The sequence below is a fragment of the Gambusia affinis genome, linkage group LG18 (assembly GCF_019740435.1).
Source record: "Gambusia affinis linkage group LG18, SWU_Gaff_1.0, whole genome shotgun sequence".
NCBI lineage: Eukaryota > Metazoa > Chordata > Actinopteri > Cyprinodontiformes > Poeciliidae > Gambusia > Gambusia affinis.
The window spans coordinates 20,226,439-20,247,025 of NC_057885.1; the positions used below are offsets into that span (position 1 = coordinate 20,226,439).

Below are 20,587 nucleotides of genomic sequence, written 5' to 3' on the forward strand. Positions count from 1 at the left end.
GTGGAACATTACACAAAAACCACGAGTTGTTCTGGAAGTTCATACTTTACTCACAAACGCCTTTCACCTTATCTTGTTCTTTGTCTAGTAGGGCTGTTATGACGCCCCCTTGTGGTGGCGGAAGTCTCTAGCAGTTCAACTCGGATCTAAAGTGTTTTATTTTTGTCACTACCTAATGGATTTTATTTAAAATGTGGTTAGCAGAGAAACTGAGGAGGACATAAATAAAACTACCAAGCTGAAGCTAAATGTACAGATATTTCTGTCCCAGTTAGACACTGATGCAAAGCTAGCTAGCACGTTATAAAAATAGCAGTTTAAAAGTCGCACAAACTTCAGGTGCTTCAAAAATTATGAGCATGATTTCTATCGGGTTTTGATGGGACAAAAAAACCTTGCACGCTATTTATTTGTTAGTTTATTTCCTTAAATTTTTGACGTTAAACACATAGCTGCAACAAAATTAGTTTATGTTGTACATGCAGACGTTAGCGCTCCAGGACAGTACAGCTAGCTGCTGCGCACAGAGTCACATTTTTAAACTCTCTTTACTAATAGCATGTATGCACAAGTAGTGATGACTTATTTTCGTTTAACTTTTCGCCACATACATTGTTTCCAGTACCGCTTGCTCCTACTGTTTTTAGCCATATATGCAAGAGCTGGACCACGAACTTCGAGCTACTGGTACAACAACTTTGTTGTGTTCAGTAATTAGCCGTTGTGTTCAGTAATTAGCCGGTACCGTCCAGTGTTTTCAGCAACATCTTTTAACCATTCTGGCTCCCATAGAAAACCGGCCTGGCTGCTTTGGAGAGGAGGAGCAGGGGAAGACGTCACATTTGATGTAAACAAATCCCTTTTCATAAATATATTCCTTGCAGTGGCCACCTGGAGTCATAACACGGTCGTCATCAGCCTTGAACACCTGTCGTCCACGGGTCAGGTAGGTGTATAAGTGGGTCAGCTCTGAATCGGTACAGCTGATTTCTACTTTGTCCGACATTTGGAATCATTATTGGAGTCCAAGACCTGGCCGACCGTGGCAGGAACAGGACTATCCCATCATTATTGTTTAGGAAGTTTTTTCTGTTAAAGACTGACTTGCAGCTTGAACAGTGAGTTTCCTAACTCTTATCCACCCAACACCTAAACAAAGAGGCGGTGCTGATGAGAGGTTTTGCAGGCAGAACAACGAGGTGGCTGCTCTTCAAGAGGCCTATGAAATCTTCCTTACACTTTTCACAGGTCTTCTCACTGTTCATTAGCATATCCATGTTTCTGTAACTTGAATGTAGCCAGTCTAAAACAGCTTCCAGTAAGTATGAAGTTTTATAGTCATTCTCCATGTCTGATAATGTTTCATTCTGTCTCAGTTCCACCTGAACTCGGGACATTTCCAGTGGGAAAAATATTTCCCCATAACGTGAACGGCTGTATGGATCAGACCGGCCCATAACGGACTGGCTGATGACAATTCAACGAACTTCTGGGGATTCGGAGACAGGCTCTCTCTAGTAAAACTCAAGTTCAGTACACTTAATCCAACCATTTTTGGAAGAGTTGGAAAATTTACAAAAATTGTCAGTGTCGCTTTCTTCATTTTTGCTGACTTCGTTCTTTATGACATCTGTGGTTTAGTTTCTCAACTACCGAGCAAACATCCCCAGCCTAGGAAGTTGGTTCAATTGGGAGATTGGAGAAATCGTTCCCTACGACAATGGTCTGGACGACGCTCTCTTCATGGGTACCGTCTTCAAATGCCGTCTTCATCAATGCCAAACTTGAGTTTTCACACTCAACTGTCTCCTTCTCACAGCAAACAGCCGCAGCCGGACAAGTTTGCTCTTTGGGAAGATTAGAGAAATCGTTCCCTACGACAGTGGCCTGGACAGCTCTCTCTTCATGGGTACCGTCTTCAAATGCCGTCTTCTTCAAAGCAAAACTTGAGATTTCAGACTGGCCCGCCAGGCTTATAATGCACTGGGGGAAACCCTGCTGTGTATTATTTTATTTTATTTTATTTTTTTTCAGAAAGCCTGACATGTTAAACTTACTATTTCATAAAAGATCTTTGCAAAAATAGTTTAAATTGGTGGAACAAAGCCAGTTTAAGTGTTGGCTAATAGCTTTAATACATTTCCATCCAATAACTGCAGTATCAAGCTACTTTAGGTGGGATTATTTTGATGCACCATTCAGACACAAATGTACAAACTGCTTTTTTTCGAACAACTACAAACAAAACATCAGCACTCATGTGAGATCATAATGACGTAACTCCAGATAACCTGCTTTTATCCCTGTTCTGGATGCCATGATAGTGGAAAACATTGTTTTCCACTATCAGACATCTTAACAATGAAAACAGTAAAATAGGTTAAAGGTGTGGCTATTTAGAAAGAACAAGATCTCTGAGATTACAGTTAAAAATACTTCGACTGTCTCATTGTCTGACGTTGGACTGTCATTTTGCTCTCCAGCTGGACAAACCAGTCGTTAAGAGGCTCCTCTGACATATGTCATGTTTTCTTCTCAGGTGTAAGACTTTCTGGACCACAGGTGAGGTAAGACTCTGAGAGAGTAACATTACATTTCTGAATCAGGTTTAGGCTTTAGATTATTTCTGTTTTGGATTAATACTTGGAACTTCTGCATCTTGTTTGGTAATAAAAACCCTTCAGAGAGCAGAAGTAGATCACTTCACACAAACATGTTTTTCTCTAGATAAAAAGTATTTTACTTTGTAGAAACATTTCAGTAGTTACAACCTAACACATTTAAAACTAGAATCTGAAACAAACAGCATTTTTAAAACTCTTTTATGCAAAAATGCAGCCATGTTGGGTATAAAGTATCCATAAACGACCCAAACCAACCTATGTGAAAAAGTTTCCCACAAACCTAAAACTGTTTGTGCCAACAACTACCCTCAGAGGGCAATTATGTTTCCAAATAAAGCCAGGTTGGTTTGGGTTGCTTCTTAAAAAAATAAAACTGCTGTTTTGGTTTTTACTTCATCTAAAGTTAACATTTGTTAAGTTATCTGAAATATTAAAGAGACAACAGAACAAAAAGTAAGCTCCAGTATTTACAAACAAAATGAATATAAAGTATGTCTGCCATTTATTGAGTTAGTCTGCATCATGTTCCTACACATCAGTAAAATGTATTTAGAAACTTAGGACTGTTATTTCCTTTTTTATTCAGGAGCTGAAGACATGTCTGCCGACGTTCAGGCGACCCAACCCCGGGCGTTCACCATGACCTCTGCGTCCAAACAGTGGTCCTCTGGCATCTGTGACTGCTGCCAGGACAGCGCTCTCTGTGAGTACGAGGCAGTGAGAGTAACCGCTAGCTCAGCATGTTTAACCAGCTGAAGATTTTAGTGACTTAAAACCCATAAACCAGAATAAAAACAGAATGGTAAAACTGGAGCAGGCAGCTAACACATGATGCCAATCAGGTTTCGTCCTTTAGAGTCAACTTGGCCGAGCAGAAAGTAGAAGTTATTTTACCGCATTGGTTTCTTTTTTCTGACAAAACTTGGTTTCTGATAAAATTGTCACTAAAGATACAGAATGAAAGGTCAAGCTACGAGAAGACGGAGGACACAAAATGAGCTCTGATTTCTAACCACATCAATACAAATGTTGAATTTGGGACGTCAAAGTGAAAGTATCAAAAGTCTGAGGAGAAACACAGAGACCTCCAAGAGCAAAGAGTGGGTGGGTGGATGGTCATGAGCTTTGGATCATGACCGAAAGAACGAGATCACGGATACAAGCGGCCGAAATGGGTTTTCTCTATAGGGTGGCTGGGCTCTCCCTTAGAGATAGGGTGAGAAGCTCAGTCATCCGGGAGGGACTCAGAGTAGAGCCGCTGCTCCTTCACATCGAGAGGGGCCAGTTGAGGTGGCTCGGGCATCTGGTCAGGATGCCTCCTGGACGCCTCCCTGGTGAGGTGTTCCGGGCACGTCCCACCGGGAGGAGGCCCCGGGGAAGACCCAGGCCACGCTGGAGGGACTATGTCTCTCGGCTGGCCTGGGAACGCCTTGGGATTCCTCTGGAGGAGCTGGAAGAAGTGGCTGGGGAGAGGGAAGTCTGGGCCTCCCTTCTGAAGCTACTACTACCCCCGCGACCCCGGATAAGCGGAAGATGGATGGATGGATGGGTGGGTGGAAGTCTGGTTTAATGAATGGATGACCCGATGGATGGATGGATGACCCGATGGATGACCAAACTGATGGTTGAGTAGTTAGACAGACTGTCTGCTGACTCTGCATCCTCCAGGCTGATCTGGAATCAGGGTGTCCATCTTTAGATGATAATCGACTCGTCCTCATCTGAGAGCAGACGTGTCTCATCTCTGATCTCTGAAGTCATCTGTAACCTCCTGGGTTCACCCAGCAGCCTGACCTTTCACCCTGCCTGTCCTTCCTGCAGGTTGCTACACCTGCTGGTGCTTTCCCTGCTTCGCCTGCCAGACAGCGAAGGAGGCTGGAGAGTGTCTCTGTCTCCCCCTGCTGGACGCTTTCGGACTCATCCCGCCCATGGCCACGTCACTCCGTGCGTCCATCCGCCACAGATACGGCATCGAGGTTTTTTATGATAATTACATTGCATGTCTCACGTTTTGTTTTGTCTAATACAGTCAGTTTTAATTAGTTTTTAGAGTGTGTCTGCTAGTTTTTATTAAATATTGTTTGAATTCAGTTCAGTTTTTATTAGTTGTAATAGTAGTTTTAGTTTTTTCAGAAAGGTCAAAGTATTGTGGTTAGGCATTGATTGGGTATTGAATATTCAACAGAATATACCATTAAAAAAATGCATTCAGTTATTGTTGCAAAACAAACTGACTGGTTTTTCCTCCCAACCTTTCCTGGTGCCATTTTGTGGACCAGCGTATTTGCCGCCAGGTGGATTATGGAATGCCGTAAATTGCCGACAGCTGATGTAAAAATTTATTTCATATCAGTTCGAAAGGCTAATAATCAGATTAATAAACACAAAAACAACAGATGTCAATCTAAACTTCGGTTTAATTTCATAAACTCATTCATTATTTACCGTTTCTATTTATTCTAGTTAATGGAAATATTCTCTCAGTTTCAGTTTTTGTTATGTTCTTAGTTTCAGTTAACTTTAATGACCTTGAACTCATCCAGCCTCTTTATTAATTTGTTTATTCACAGAAAAGAATCATAGTGTTCCCGAGACGGCGCAGTGTTTATCTGGCCTCAGATCAGTCTGGAACCTGTTCCAGCTCACAACTTGAACTCTTTTAAACTCTTTCTGCTGTGTGTTTTTTACATTTTGTTCTCTGCAGGGAAGCGTTTGCAGCGACTGCGTGTATGCGAGCTTCTGCGGGCCCTGCACCTGGTGTCAGATATCCAGAGAGATCAAGACGAGACAAAACCCGGTGGTGTTTGTCAGCGCGGCTGCCTGATCAGAACTAATGGTCCGCTCCCTCATCAACAACCCGAGAAGCTGACGTCACGGCCGTCATCAGAGAGAGATGGCGGCCAAGGAGTTGCCACGCTTGATTGGATTAAGAGAGACTTTCACGTTTCCAGGAACATCTGATTGAACATTGAGTGAAAAGGAACAAAGGTTGGAAAATAGGGAAATATTTAACATTCAGCCATGCACCACATCTGTTTCTCTTTATTGTAGAAAATACTGATTTCTTCCACACATTTACTTTTGTTTACCATTTTTATGTAATGGTTGAACAAATATACATGTATATCTGAAAATATAAGGCTTATTCTTTGCCTTTTAAGTTAAAAATATTCAATGTGCAATCGCTTGAAACTGTGTATATTTCCCAATAAAGACTAGAAATAAATATTAGTTATGTTTCCATCTACACACTAATCCTACGTCCAACCTTACAGACTCTCCCGAGTCATACCAATATGACATCGGTATGTCAGTAGGGTCAGAGGTGTCTTCCATCCAGGTTTCTGAGGTCCCTAAAATGCTGAAGGTGACAAACCAATCAACCCTACGGAAAAACTCCCAACCCTACCCTAAACCAACCAACAGATCCTTGACCCTACCTCCAACCCTACAAACAGACCCTCTACCCTACCAAAAAAGCCCCAACCTACTTCCAACCCTACCTACAAAACTCCAACCCTACCGCCAACCCTATAGACAAATCCCCGACCCTACCTCCAACCCTACCTACAAAACTCTGACCCTACCTCCAACCCTATAAACCCTCAACCCTACATCCAACCCTACCAAAAAACTCCCAACCCTACCCTAAACCAACCAACAGATCCTTGACCCTACCTCCAACCCTACAAACAGACCCTTGACCCTACCAAAAATGGCCCAACCCTACAAACAAATCTTCAACCTTACCAACAAACTCCAACCCTACCTCACACTGACATGACATCGATATGTGTGTAGGGTTGGATGAATCTTACATCCAGGTTACTGAGGTCCTCCAAACTGAGGATGATCTATCTTGAGTTATTATTAGAACAGCCGCAGCAAGCGGCACCCGTCTGAAAAAATGAGATGCCCCCCGTTCGATCCTCTGTCACCCCGTTCGATCCTCTCACACCCCCCCCCCGGTCCATGAGAAATTCTGAGGCTTGGGCAGTCCGCTGCACTAGACCAAATGCGTCATTTAAAAAAGATCTCAATGAACATTCGATCAGTCCGGCCCTCGGCTTGTAGCTAAATTTTTTATTTGGCCCTCCGTCCATTTGACTTTGACACCCCTGCTATAGACAAATCCCCGACCCTACCTCCAACCCTACCTACAAAACTCTGACCCTACCTCCAACCCTATAAACCCTCAACCCTACATCCAACTCTACCAAAAAACTCCCAACCCTACCCTAAACCAACCAACAGATCCTTGACCCTACCTCCAACCCTATAAACCCTCAACCCTACATCCAACCCTAGTAAAAAACTCCCAACCCTACCCTAAGCCAACCAACAGACCCTTGACCCTACCAAAAATGCCCCAACCCTACAAACAAATCTTCAACCTTACCAACAAACTCCAACCCTACCTCACACTGACATGACATCGATATGTGTGTAGGGTTGGATGAATCTTACATCCAGGTTTCTGAGGTCCTCCAAACTGAGGATGATCTTAGGGTTTACTTGTTTTTTTTTAGTGATGGTGCCAGAGACTTGTGGGAGTTCTGGTGTGTTTCATTTAACAGTAAACACCTGTAGCTAAGTCCCAGTTCATGCATGGCGTCTGAATCAGCTGTGTGAAGAGAGACATGTGAGCTGAACCGATCCGTTTCATGATGCTGAACAATTAGAGGAAGGAAAAGGCTTTGAGCTGAACTGAGTGTCTCCAGGGAGCTTTGCTCATATATCTGGGCTCTGTGTCAAACTTTGTGCAAGGTGTGGCAAATATGGAAAGAACCTCTTGAGGAAAACAGTAATGATTGTTTTTATTTGCAGGCCTTCCTTTGATTGAATAGTCACCATGGCAACAAATGTGTCCGAGTGCTTCAGTTTCCAGTACTTCGTTATGAGACTTTAAATGTCTGAAAATGTCTCTTTGGAAGACAAAACCTTCCTACAGGAGATGAAAATGGTGATGAGAAGGAAGTTTAACAATTTTTACCTATTAAATAAATTGTAAATTTTATGAAATTGGAGATACATCATAATAAAACAGTTCAATGCAACTAAAACGTAGTTTTTGCAGTGCAGAGTTTTAGCAGTTTATTCTTGGTTTAATCTTAAAGTTTGATGTGAAGGAATTTTATCAACTTTCTATTCTGGGAGTTGCGTTGCCTCTCCAGCAGAGGGCGGAGTCACAAATTAGATCCGTTTCAACTTGTTGGGGCTTATCTGAGTAAAAGATGAGATTTAAAACATATCCTCACAAAAAAACATGATTTAAAACAAACTAAAGATGTTTTTTTAGATGCAGTACTGTGAAAATCTGTTCTATTTTTGATTTTCTGTCTCATATTTCAGATAATCAAACCATTTTAAAATCAGATAAATATAACCGGGGTAAACACAACATGAAGTTTCAAAAATAAGAATTTCAAATCTTCAGTAAGAAAAAAGCAATCTAGACAAAACAAAAGAAGAAAAGCATCAGAATAGGGGCATCCAAAGTGTGGGTCGTGGGCCAATAGTGGCACTTTGAATGACTTTGTGTGGCCTTTGACCTCAGTTCAGAAATGGTACAAATTTAGTTCATGGTGATGCACTTTAAAGAAATTAGGATGAGATTTTATCTGAATTAGGATGACAATTGAATCTTTAATCAATCAGTTTTTTGGGGTTTTATTTTTAAAAACCCAGAAATATTTACACAAAAACAGACTTAGAGGAACTTATATATTAGACTAAATTAAACGTTTTCTTATTTTTTTAGAGCTCTAATTATTGGGAATAGAGCTATATTTATTTCTCTCCACTTAGAAATCAGACTGCAACATCTCATTAAAATATTTTGTATTTAGCATTTTTTACATTTAAAAACTAAATAATAATAATAATAATAATAATAATAATAATAATAATAATAATAATAATAATAATAATAATAACAGATAAAATTTTGCGTTTGCTAGATCCTTTTCTGCAGCCCAGTGTTGGATGAATGTAGCGATGCAAACATGAAAATGATTTTTAATGATGAAATTCATCCTTTCAGCCTGACTCATTGTTGAGAGGAGGAAGATCTGCAGCCTTCACATACAGCTCCCACTTATTCTCTGAGCTGCAACTATTTTTACTTCTTATGCAAAATGTCAGCTTGCTTTGACTGTGGATTATTTTATGCCAACTAGACTTGATCTGAAACTTTGCACAAACTATCTATGCTGTTTATGAAAACTATTTGTTCCTATGGAGAATAAATGATGCAACTGAAAGTGAAAGCTGAGTAGTTTATGTTGTATGTTTAATGGAAGAGTTGTAGTAACTGGTTACATTTGTTTTAGTAACTTTAAAAAAAAAGAGCTTTACTACACTTTGCTTTTTATTTTTACTTGACTAATTTCTTTTTACAAAGTATCGCTATTCTACTTTGAGTAAAATTTCTGGATACACTGCAAAAGCACAAAAACCTCCTAAGAGATTATTATTATCATAGTAGATTATTTCACTTATAACAAGACATTTCCCCCATGTTATAAGTGAAATAATCTGCCAATGGAACCAGTTTTGTTTTTCAATATTAAGGAATTATTGACTTAAAATAAGTTGCATGCTGAAATTTTACACACAAGTTAGTTTTGTCTTATTTAAAATGTTTTGGACTAAAAAATAGACTATTTTTAATCTTAAAAACATGTTGAAACTTTTACGTGAGTAGACAACTGCTACTTCGTCAATTTCTCTAATTTGTTTTGCATGTTTATTCCCATTTCCATCCACCAGAGGGTGCTAAAGCTCCCGCCACGCTCAAACTCACCATTACCTTATTCAGTACCACTTCCTGCTATAAAGGGAAAAAAGGCCTACGTTTAAATCATCGGCTTAAAAAACTGAACTGCATGACTAAAACCGATTACATTACACCACATTTTGACAATATTAGTTAAATTTTTAATGTTCAAACAGTAAATGACACCTTCATGCTGACTATTTTCTTCATAGACGCTTATTTTAAGCTGATTTAAATCACTAGTTACATTTACTCAGTTTCACTTACTTGGAAAAAATTTTACTTTTAGGAGAATATTTACTAAGCTGTACTTTTTACTGTTTCAAGAGTAATTTTATTACGTATTGCTGCTCTTAATCTAGTAAATTTTCTGGATTTTCTGTCCACTGTGAATAATTTCAATGAATGAAGAAAAAACATGTTTTAACCAAAAATTCACCAGACACACACCTTCAGTTTTTGTTAAAGTTCCATATTGATGTAGAAAAATGTTCCTTTTGCCCAATTTTGTTATCTATATAAATTATTTTCATTTTGTTTCCACATAAATTTACATTTTTATCAGTCTGATTATGTAATTCTTAAATATTAAATAATTTTATCAAATACTCAAGACTTGAGTTGTCTTCAAATACTTTTTTACTGTTAAGTAATTTCTTGGCTAATTTTTACATTTATTTTGTACTAGTGCTTCTCTTACTGACCACAATTCTTCTAAGCTTACTTCACAGTAAATTGAAATTTCTGCACAAGTTTTATTTCTTAAAAAATTACCATAGCTTTAATAATTATTAAAATTACAGTAAGTATGCATATTGTACCTGTAAGATGACAGATGCTAATGCTAGCTTCTCCTCAAGGTTAATAGTTAACCGTAATGTTGTAAAACCTTTACAGCAGCCACCTTTTTATGATCACCTTTGTCCCACTCTTGTGGTTTGTGTAAATCCTCAGAGGGCGAGCGAGTGAGGGGAGGGAAAGGCTGCGGCTCGCTGATATGACTGAGCTGGGACTCGATCTATCGGCATAATCACAAACGCCCGTGTTATTTTCCCTCCGCTGTATGACCTTGCTGCTTCCTCCTTCTCTCTTTTCCCTGCCACTCCCGTCTTTTACTCTCTGGCCGTTTTCCAGACAGGATTTTTCCTCCTGTCGACCTGAAGTTTGGAAGGGTTTTGTTGTATTCCACAAGCCTTTTTTGTGTGCAACAAAAAAGGATGTAAGAGTTGTTTTGGATTCAGTGACTGGTTTGGAAAAATACAGAAACATAACCTTGCAGCAGGGCCGGCCAAAGGTTATATAAGGTCTGGGGGCAAAATTTGATTTAGGGCCCCTCTTCCTTTTCAGAACATCTCTATCGCTAACAGTGTCCCAGAACCTGGGAAAGGGGGTGTAAGTTACATTTTCTGAGTTGCCTTTGATTAATGTTTACTGAAAAATAATAAATTTTAGTCTATAGTCCAATTTTTCTTAATTTACCTTTATTATCCCATTGCAATATATGGTTTTTGTTTTCATCCTGTAGAGCACTTTGAACTGTCTTGTTGCTTAAATGTGCTAAACAAATAAACTTGCCTACTGTACTTTTTGCGCTACGTTCATGTACATCATTTTGCTAACCAATGCAATTTTCATAAGTGTTTGTGTCTTACCTTTAACCCAAAGACTGGACTTTGTTTCATTCAAGGTGTGTAAAATCTGAGTTGTGTGCAAATGGATTCAGCCTAACATACTGAACAGGACGACTAGGGAAATAACATGAAACAATAAAACACACACCTACTAACTCAAAGAAATACTCCTTTATCAAATCTCAAAGGGAAATTAGTGAATAAATCCATTGAACTACCATGTTCATGAGTAAAATTTGATGTTAAATGTGCCATGAACTCAGATGACTTCACCTTTAATCTACAAACTGGACTTTGCATCACAAACTGAGGTCATCTTTGTTCAAAAGCTCAGCTGTCTGCAAATAAGTATCAAATATTATCCTGGCTCACTGAGGACTGGCAGCACAAATTATACTCTGGGAATCGGGTGCAACAACAGTCAGGTGAGTTAATTAACAAACCCTTTATATGTATAAACAAACAGCACTGATACCAAACTGAGTACTGATCAATTATGGATCAATTATGCTTTAAAATGTACTATTTTTCCATATTCACTGGTGTGTATATTGTGTGCTGTGTTTCTTTATAATCAATTTTAAAAATGTAACAATTACACAAATGTAAGAAGGAACCAGAATATTTTTAAAAAATACACATACATACTGGTTTATGTCACTGCTTATGACCCATGAAAAGGAAGTGCATTATAGGCACGTGTGTTTGTCTTAGTTAATAAATTAGGATAATTTTGAAAAGTTAATTTATTGTATTAACTAAATTCAGTAAAAATACATTATATAGATCAACGTTGTTCAACATGAGGTTTGGGGGCCATTTGTGGACCTTGATTTTTTTGCAGCCCACCAGACAACAATTTTGAAAATTAATTAAATAAATTAGGACAAAGCTAAAACTTTTAAATTTAAATCACAAAGTGATCACTTTTTTCAAGCCTTTGGGTTTCCTTCTGTTGTCATGGTAACTAGGTCCACATCTACTCATGCTCCAAAATTATGCCATGGTGCACCTAAATCTGCTTTTAATTGCTCTATTCAAACTTTTCTGAATACACCAACTGTCTTCAAACAAAAACTGATCTAAATGTTTTACTGCTGAGAATTAATGACAGATTTTAACTTTCTTCATGCTTATCCATTTGAGATACAGAGTAATAACAGTGCACCTATATGACTCAAGGCAGGTGACCTAGCCTTGTTCCAAGTGAAAGTAAATGAGATAAACAGATAAGTTTGGTTACTCAGTTTACAGCTGTTTTTCCAGTTTTAGCTGTCTGCAACTTCCCTCCTTTATGGGGCTCTCTATAAAATACTTGTAATTTGATAGTTCTGATCTTTCATACAAGTAGAGAAAAATATATAACACAAAATCTTGTCAAAATAATTTATATAAGTGAATTTTTAAATTAATTTGTTTAACTAACAGCCTTGGTTTGTTCATTTAAGCATTTTCTACCTCATTTGCTAATTTCTTGTTTACTTGTCACTTACTAAAAGTGTCTGCAAAAAGACAACGAGGAGAGGAAACAGAACTGCTGTGTAAACAAACTTCAAAATAAGAGCATGAATATAAGCATCTAACAACTTGAATTCTTAACAGTCAAACTTCAACATAGAACAACATCACTTTATTCAAGTGAATTAGCATTTTATAATTTATCTGGAAAATATTAATTGGAGCAAGTGCACTAAACATGTTTAAAGTTAGAAAATATGCTATAAGCTAAACAATTAATTAGCTCTGCTATAGCATATTAGTGGAATTGTGTCCACCTTTACATGTCATTAAAATATAATGGAGCTATAGATAAAATGTGCTACTATTTGACCTGTAAAGATAGCTAACAATTATTTAATTTTGTGCCTTTTTTCACCTCAGAAAATGTCTACCACTGCCTCTGTATTCCTGGCACTTCTCTGCATCCTGTTACTTCCATCCACTTACTGTGGAGGCAGCAAGATACTGGTGGTGCCTGTTGATGGCAGCCACTGGGTCAACATGAAAATAATCCTTGAAGAGCTTCACTCCAGAGGCCATGAAATTACAGTTCTACGCTCTGCCAAGAGTTGGTACATCAACAGTAACTCCTCCATTTATACCTCCATTAACGTTCCAATGTTGGAGGATGAGGCAGACAGAGACTTTTACATTACAATGATCCAGGATGTCATGTATCGACGAAGCTATCCCAATTTTATACGCACATTTTATCAACAGTACTTGCTCACATCTGCCTTAGCAGATGGTCATACGATTCTGGCAAAGTCAGCCAGTAAAATTTTGGAGGACGTTGTGCTAGTGAAGAGGTTACAGGATACTAAATTTGACATAGTATTGACAGACCCAGCACTTCCTTTAGGCGTGATACTTGGTAGTTACCTCAAGCTGCCAATGGTCTATAATGTCCGCTGGATTAATACAGGGGAAGGTCATCTAAGTATCGCTCCATCTCCTGTCTCCTATGTCCCTGCATCTGGAAGTGAACTTCATGATCAAATGGATTTTCAGGAGAGGATAAAGAATATGTTGCATTATCTCTACAGTGTTTATGAACAGTACTTCATCATTAACCCAGCCTACTCAGATCTCTTCCAGAAACACTTCCCTCCTGGGGCTGACTTGTTGTCTTTGGAGCTCTCAGCTGATATCTGGCTTTTCAGGGCAGATTTTGTCTTTGAGTTCCCTCGACCCACCATGCCCAATATGGTTTACATAGGGGGCTTCCAGTGCAAGGAGGCCCAAACTCTGCCTGATGAGTTGGAGGCATTCATGCAGAGCTCTGGAGAACATGGTGTGGTGGTCATGTCACTGGGAACATTGGTGTCAGCTCTGCCTCATGGGATCACAGAAGACATTGCTGCTGCTTTTGCTGAGCTCCCTCAGAAAGTGATTTGGCGATTTGACGGTGACAAACCTTCATCTTTGGGCAAAAACACCAAGCTGGTGAAGTGGCTTCCCCAGAATGATCTCCTGGGACATCCTAAGACTAAAGTTTTTGTAGCCCATGGAGGAACCAATGGCATGTATGAGGCCATCCATCATGGTGTTCCTGTTCTCGGTTTGCCCCTCCTATTTGATCAATTTGACAACTTACTCCGACTGAAAGTTCGCGGAGCAGCTAGGGTGGTGGAGGTCCGATCACTGACCAAAGACAATTTCCTGGAGGCTCTAAAGGACATCTTGGAGAATCCATCTTACCGTGAAAACAGCCAACGTCTCTCTCAGCTCCACCGTGACCGACCAATGTCTCCAATGGACACAGCCATCTTCTGGATAGAGTACGTCATCAGGAACAAAGGAGCCGCCTACCTGCAGTCAGCAGGTTTTGGTCTGCCTTGGTATTCCTACTTCTGTCTGGATGTAACTGTTTTTCTTTTAGCCATAACTGGAGGCATCATTTATGGCTCTGTCTTGGCCTGTAAAGCACTCTGCTGCAGGAAGTCTAGTAAGAAGAGAAAAGCAGAATAACTCTGAGGAAAGTAGAGTAATTCACCAAAGAAGTAACAACTTTATAGCAGAAATACATGTAGTTTAACTATATCATGTTTTATGAAAACATTTCTGCCTCAAACACAAACTTGTTTTTAAATGTTAAGACTCTTAAACTACAATTAAAATGTAATTTAGTCTCATTTTTGGACACAGACAAAGTCTCAAGATAGAAATAATTTAGCTGAACATGTATTGAGAAAGTAAAGCACAAGCAATTACTCACCCATATATACATATGTGCAGGTAAATATCTGGGTATTACTTTTTATATGGGTATTACATGCTCCAGTTCCACTTGGGTTGCTAGGTGTTGGACTGGATTCAGCTGGGGTTGCTAGGTAACAGCACAATGTGACTTAACAATCAGGAGGATTTTGAAATGGGTTTCTTTCTAGAGACCAAAAATCCTAAACTTATTGCCAAAAAACGATTTGATGTGTTTTAAGCACTTCGGTTGTCTTTGGAAGCTAACATCCATGGTTTTTCTTGTCTTCACTTTTGGGGTTACAACCAATCAGTGTCAAGGAAAATCAATGCTGCTCTTGAGTTGGGTGCTTTGCAAATGCCCTCCACATCCTGTACTTTCTATTTACTTATTTTATCTGGACGTCAGAACAGAAGACACAGAATAGCACATAGTGTTCAAAGGAGACAACTTGCTTTTTTCTGCCTCATGCTCCGCTGTTCCTCTAGAAACAGGGAGAGGTAGCAACCTATAATCAAATTTATTGAAACTTAACTTAAAATCATAAAATAATGTTGTCAAGCAAAATATTTGTTCCAAAAAAATAAAAAAAATATCAGTCATATAAAGTAACAAGATTACCTTAGAAAGGTTTATGGTATGTCACACAAACCTTTGTGATACCTTAATTTATACAATGGACTTTGTCTTACAAGCTTGGAGCATCTGTGTGTAAAAGCTGGGATGAATGCCAGTAAATAGTACACTAGGTCCTTGACGACTAACAGCTCAAGCACAACTTTCAAATCTGGTGAGCCATTTCATAAACTTTTACCTTAAAACATCTATTAACTTTTCTCTCAGCTTAAGTGTAATATGTGTTGATTGTTATCTTATTTTGTGGTAATCTTTGGTATATAAAACCTACATTGGAAAAATGTCTACTCCATTTTTACTCAATTAATTAGGTTACAGAACCCTAATTTATAATTATGTCTTACGGATTTTGTGAATTATTGGAATAATTAAAGAAAATTGCTAACAGTGTAAAGGTTGTACAGACTAATTTCATAATGTCACATTAATTTTTGATTGTTTTATTTTTTTGGTTTCTTCAAATATTCAAATGGTATAACACATTACCATAAATATTTTGGCATTTCATTTTGTCTTTGGGTTCCGTCGACACCACCATGCCTAATATGGTTTACATAGGGGGCTTCCATGCAAGGAGGCCCAACCTCTGCCTGATGAGTTCGAGGAATTCATGCAGAGCTCTGGGGAACACGGGGTGGTGGTCATGTCACTGGGAACACTGGTGTCAGCTCTGCCTGATGGATCACAGAAGCCATTGCTGGATGTAATAGTCTTTGTATTGACCATACCTGGAACCTCCATTTGGGGTTTCATGTTTGTCTGTAGGTTAGTTTGCTGTAAGAGCTTCAGCAAGAAGATCAAACCAGAGTAATTAATCTAATTACTTCAGTTTTTATAAATATACAATTTTGCTACAGGACTCTGCCTGTAGCTTAACCAAAAACAACAAGTGAATATATCAACCTTTCTGCCTCATATTCAATGTTGCATTAAGACCATAAAACTTATCTAAACTGCATTAAAATGTTAATTCTGGACATATGAATTGAGAAAGCTAAAGAGCTTTTGCAGCTGATCTGTTGCTGAAATAAACATAAGTGTTTTCTCCGTATCCTTACTGGTCAAATCTGAAATTTTAAATTCTAAATGATTACAAAAAATGTATTGTGAAAGATTTTCTGTCCACAACTAATTAAAGATGTTGAATTTAATACTTTTTTTGACCGTGACAATTCTTTCCCCCATATTACTTGATTCTTCAGGAGGCATTCTGAAGGCCTTATCTATCACAGGAACATAAATAAATTCAAATTACAGTACGAAATACTGTCCCTTCTGTATTCAGTGATTTTGTTACTCCTCTGTGGAGATCAAGCCTCCTTTCCTGCCTCTTGGCAGCAAATACATAGTCATAAATGTGTGCACCAATTTAAAATGGACATATGAGAACAGAGAGCAATGAAAATGTCAGCAAATGCATACAGGTACACTCTGTAATTAAAACAAACACCATGTCAGCACAAGCAATAAAATCTTTGTAGCTTACCTTTTGTACACATATTGAACTTTTTCCCAGAAGCTCAGACTTGCTGGTTGAAACATGAGGTGAGTGTCAAATACAATCCTGCTTCCTGACGACAGGCAGCTCAAGGCAAACATCTGGAATTGAATTCATCAAGATTCAGATTAGATTTTTCAGTTTACCTGAGAAAACATAACTTCGTATTCATTGTTTTCACTTTTTATTTTAAACTGAGTGGATTAAATATGTTTGGATTCTGACTACTCTTTTTTTGTACATGGTTGTTAATGTACAATCAATGTTTCATTTGGAGTACACCAGATACACAAGCTGAAGACAAACAAGCACATCAGAAGCTTATCAACACAGAGGAGTGAAACATCTATCAGTAATTCTCATGTTTTATATGGAGTCCTGAAAACAGATACAGTATTTTTTGTTTTGTTTTCCAAGAAAACTGGAAAATATTTGCTTCTAAACTCTAAATACCTTTGGATTTTATGTAGAGATAAACAACTATAAAAGGAAAAGTCAAAGATATCAATAAGGTTGATGAAAGAAAATTTGTTCAGTTATTTTAATTCATCCAAACGTTTTGGATTTTTTGTCTCACTGCCAGACATTAATTCATACTTACCTTTTCTTGTTTTAGATCGAATAAAATTACTGGAATGATTTCTATCTGAAAATTTTTGAATAACAGGGGCATTTTTTCCTTCTTCTTAGTTTTTTATTTGAGAAGTTGGCATAAAGTAAGACTGCTATGGCTTTATATAATTTTGGGAACCCAGGTGATGATTGGGCTCCCAGACATCACCTGACTGGGTGATATAAAGTCTTCAAGTCTATAAAGTTACATCAAGCCTTTATAAGACTTACAAAGTCCCGATAAGACCAAGACATTTTAAGGCAACACCTTTAAAAATATTTTGTGTGATCTTAACTAAATTTAAATATCTGCCAGGAAGACGGTCCTCCACAAATCTGGTTCATCATTTGGTTACCAATTCTAGACACTGTAAAATTATACATCTTACTGGTCAAAAAATTATATTCAAGTATAAACAATGTGAGAATTTTTAGTCGTCATTCTGTTCAGAAAGGATCCTAACATAACAACCCGGAACAAAAGCAAAATACCTTCTTATGAAAAGTTTGATAAGACAGCATCCTTTTCTGTGTCTTGTTTGTATTGCCATTGGCTGAAAGCTCACTCAGAGTGGAAGAGGCCATTACTTTAAAAGCAACATAAAAAACTACATTACAGGTTCCAAATGGGAATGGGAACATTAATTATAGGAGATATATCCTTTGGTCTGATGAGACCAAATGCAATTGTTTGAGCATAAAATCTATTGTACCATTTACTGAAAAGGGGAGAAAGTTTGTCAAATGTCTTAACTTTAGGCTCATTGATCAAGAGTACATTCTTCTAGAAGACGGAAGAAAATTTCTTCTAGATTGTAAAATCTGAAATGTTTAGAGTACTCTATAGAGACTTAGATGAAACTCTTTGCTTTTGAACCCTCCGGTGGTTTTAAGAAACGGGGTCCATTAGAACTGACAAGTTATATACCCTGTGCGTGTTCCGGCAGGGTCACACAGACAGGGCATGTCCTTTCACCAGCGTTTTTTGTGTTGTTGTGGGAACTGACAGGCTGACGGGACAAGCCCTCTCTTCCTTATATCCTCCAGAGCATGCAAAGACCACGGGAGGATTAAATTACTTTTCTTACATTCCTCTCTTAAGAGAATTGTCAATGCATTTAATGTTTCCTGAAAGAGAACACTCTGTATTTTAAGTTCACCTGCATGGCTTAAAAAATCTTTGTTTTGTTCTTTACAGAAAATGTCCAAGGCGGTCTCTGTATTCCTGGCAGTCCTCTGCTGTCTGACGTTCACATCCTCTAACTGTAAAGGCAGTAAGATCCTGGTGCTGCCTCATGATTGGAGCCACTGGATCAACATGAAGGTTATCCTGGATCAGCTTCACTCCAGGGGTCACAAAATCACTGTTTTGCACTCTGATAAAAGCTGGTACATCCCCAATAACTCCTCCATTTACAATTCAGTTCACATTCCATCACTCTTGGATGACCTGGACCCAAACTTTTACGTGACAATGATGCAGGATGTCATGGATTGTCGTGGACATCCTTCTTTTATACGCTCATTTTGTCAACACAGTTTGATTACATTGATGTTAAAACACAGCCATAAGAGTTTGGTGAACTTGGCAAGTAAAGTTTTACAGGATAAAGTCTTACTAAAGAAGCTCAAGGATACCAAGTTTGACCTCATGTTGACAGACCCTGCATTTCCTATGGGGGTTATTCTTGGTTGTTACCTCAAGCTGCCAATGGTCTTTAATGTCCGTTGGATCAATAATGCAGAGAGTCATCAATCCATAGCTCCATCTCCTGTCTCCTATGTCCCTGTATCAGGAAGTGAACTTCATGATCAGATGGATTTTCTAGAGAGGACAAAGAATATGTTGCATTATCTCTATAGTCTTTATGAGTTGTACATTGTTATTAACCCAACCTACACAGATCTCTTTCAGAAATACTTCCCTCCTGGGACTGATTTAGTTTCTTTGGTGCACCGAGCAGATATCTGGCTTTGTAGAGGAGATTTTGTGTTTGACTTCCCTCGACCCACAATGCCCAACATGGTGTACATAGGGGGTTTCCAGTGCAAGGAGGCTCAACCTCTCCCTGATGAGTTGGAGGCATTCATGCAGAGCTCTGGAGAACATGGGGTGGTGGTCATGTCTGTAGGGACAATTGTGTCAGCTCTGCCCCCTGAGATCACAGAAGCCATTGCTACTGCTTTTGCTGAGCTCCCTCAGAAAGTGATTTGGCATTTTGATGGTGACAAACCTTCATCTTTGGGAAGAAACACCAAGCTGGTGAAATGGTTTCCCCAGAATGATCTCCTGGGACATCCTAAGACTAAAGTTTTTGTAGCCCATGGAGGAAACAATGGCTTGTACGAGGCCATCTACCATGGTGTTCCTGTTCTCGGTTTGCCCCTCCTATATGATCAATTTGACAATCTACTCCGACTCAAAGTTCGCGGTGCAGCTAGGGTGGTGGAGCTCCGATCACTGACCAAAGACAATTTCCTGGAGGCTCTGAAGGACATCTTGGAGAATCCATCTTATCGTGAAAACATCCAACATCTCTCTCAGCTACACTGTGACCGACCAATGTCTCCAATGGACACAGCCATATTCTGGATAGAGTACGTCATCAGGAACAAAGGAGCCGCCCACCTGCAGTCCGCAGGTTTCGGTCTGCCTTGGTATTCTTACTTCTGTCTGGATGTAGCAGTCTTTCTTTTAGCCATAACTGGAACTTCCATTTGGGGTTTCATGTTTGTCTGTAGGTTAGTCTGCTGTAAGAGGTCCAGCAAGAAGATCAAACCAGAGTAATTAATCAAAAAAATGTCTTCTATTTAATAAATATACAATTTTGCTACAGGGTTCTGCCTGTAGCTGAACCAAAAACAATCAACTGTGCAATATACTAACATTTCTGCCTCATATTCAATGTTGCATTAAGACGATAAAACTTATCTAAACTGCATTTAAATGTTATTTCTGCATGTATTGAATTGAAAAAACTGAAGTGCTTTTTGCAACAAAAAATTGTTTCTGAAGGAAATATAAATAAAAGTTTACTTCCTATTTTTTTTGTCGAATTTGAATCTTTAAATTCTAATGATTACAAAACATGTATTGCTGAACATTTT

At 38.6% G+C, this 20,587-nt stretch overlaps 2 protein-coding genes and 1 long non-coding RNA gene across 12 annotated transcripts; 2 read left to right on the forward strand and 1 right to left on the reverse strand.

Annotated features, from left to right (window-relative positions):
- Positions 1 to 5,850, forward strand: LOC122820245 (cornifelin homolog A-like). Of its 9 annotated transcripts, XM_044097493.1 has the most exons (7): positions 807 to 946; positions 1,377 to 1,528; positions 1,642 to 1,747; positions 2,540 to 2,567; positions 3,211 to 3,327; positions 4,446 to 4,568; positions 5,329 to 5,850. In XM_044097493.1, exons 5-7 carry the CDS (start codon positions 3,222 to 3,224, stop codon positions 5,583 to 5,585), a joined length of 486 nt encoding a protein of 161 aa, XP_043953428.1. In that variant the 5' UTR covers positions 807 to 946; positions 1,377 to 1,528; positions 1,642 to 1,747; positions 2,540 to 2,567; positions 3,211 to 3,221; the 3' UTR covers positions 5,586 to 5,850. The 9 variants fall into 9 exon arrangements, with proteins under 9 accessions (XP_043953433.1, XP_043953426.1, XP_043953425.1 ...); XM_044097491.1 differs by lacking the exons at positions 1,377 to 1,528; positions 1,642 to 1,747 and adding an exon at positions 596 to 687 and having other exon boundaries at positions 793 to 847; positions 2,540 to 2,562; positions 4,446 to 4,600; XM_044097490.1 differs by lacking the exons at positions 1,377 to 1,528; positions 1,642 to 1,747 and adding an exon at positions 596 to 687 and having other exon boundaries at positions 793 to 847; positions 2,540 to 2,562.
- LOC122820247 lies at positions 611 to 939 on the reverse strand. The gene is made up of 2 exons (XR_006368748.1): positions 892 to 939; positions 611 to 808 (listed from the first exon to the last, which is right to left on the reverse strand). It is a non-coding gene; the product is annotated as an uncharacterized LOC122820247 (long non-coding RNA).
- A 5,401-nt stretch (positions 5,851 to 11,251) lies between the features above and the next one.
- LOC122820244 (UDP-glucuronosyltransferase 2B31-like) lies at positions 11,252 to 20,524 on the forward strand. 2 transcript variants are annotated; one of them, XM_044097489.1, is made up of 2 exons: positions 11,252 to 11,458; positions 18,678 to 20,524. In XM_044097489.1, exons 1-2 carry the CDS (start codon positions 11,297 to 11,299, stop codon positions 20,265 to 20,267), a joined length of 1,752 nt encoding a protein of 583 aa, XP_043953424.1. In that variant the 5' UTR covers positions 11,252 to 11,296; the 3' UTR covers positions 20,268 to 20,524. The 2 variants fall into 2 exon arrangements, with proteins under 2 accessions (XP_043953424.1, XP_043953422.1); XM_044097487.1 differs by lacking the exon at positions 18,678 to 20,524 and adding an exon at positions 12,915 to 16,520 and having other exon boundaries at positions 11,282 to 11,458.
- The last annotated feature ends 63 nt before the right edge of the window (positions 20,525 to 20,587 follow it).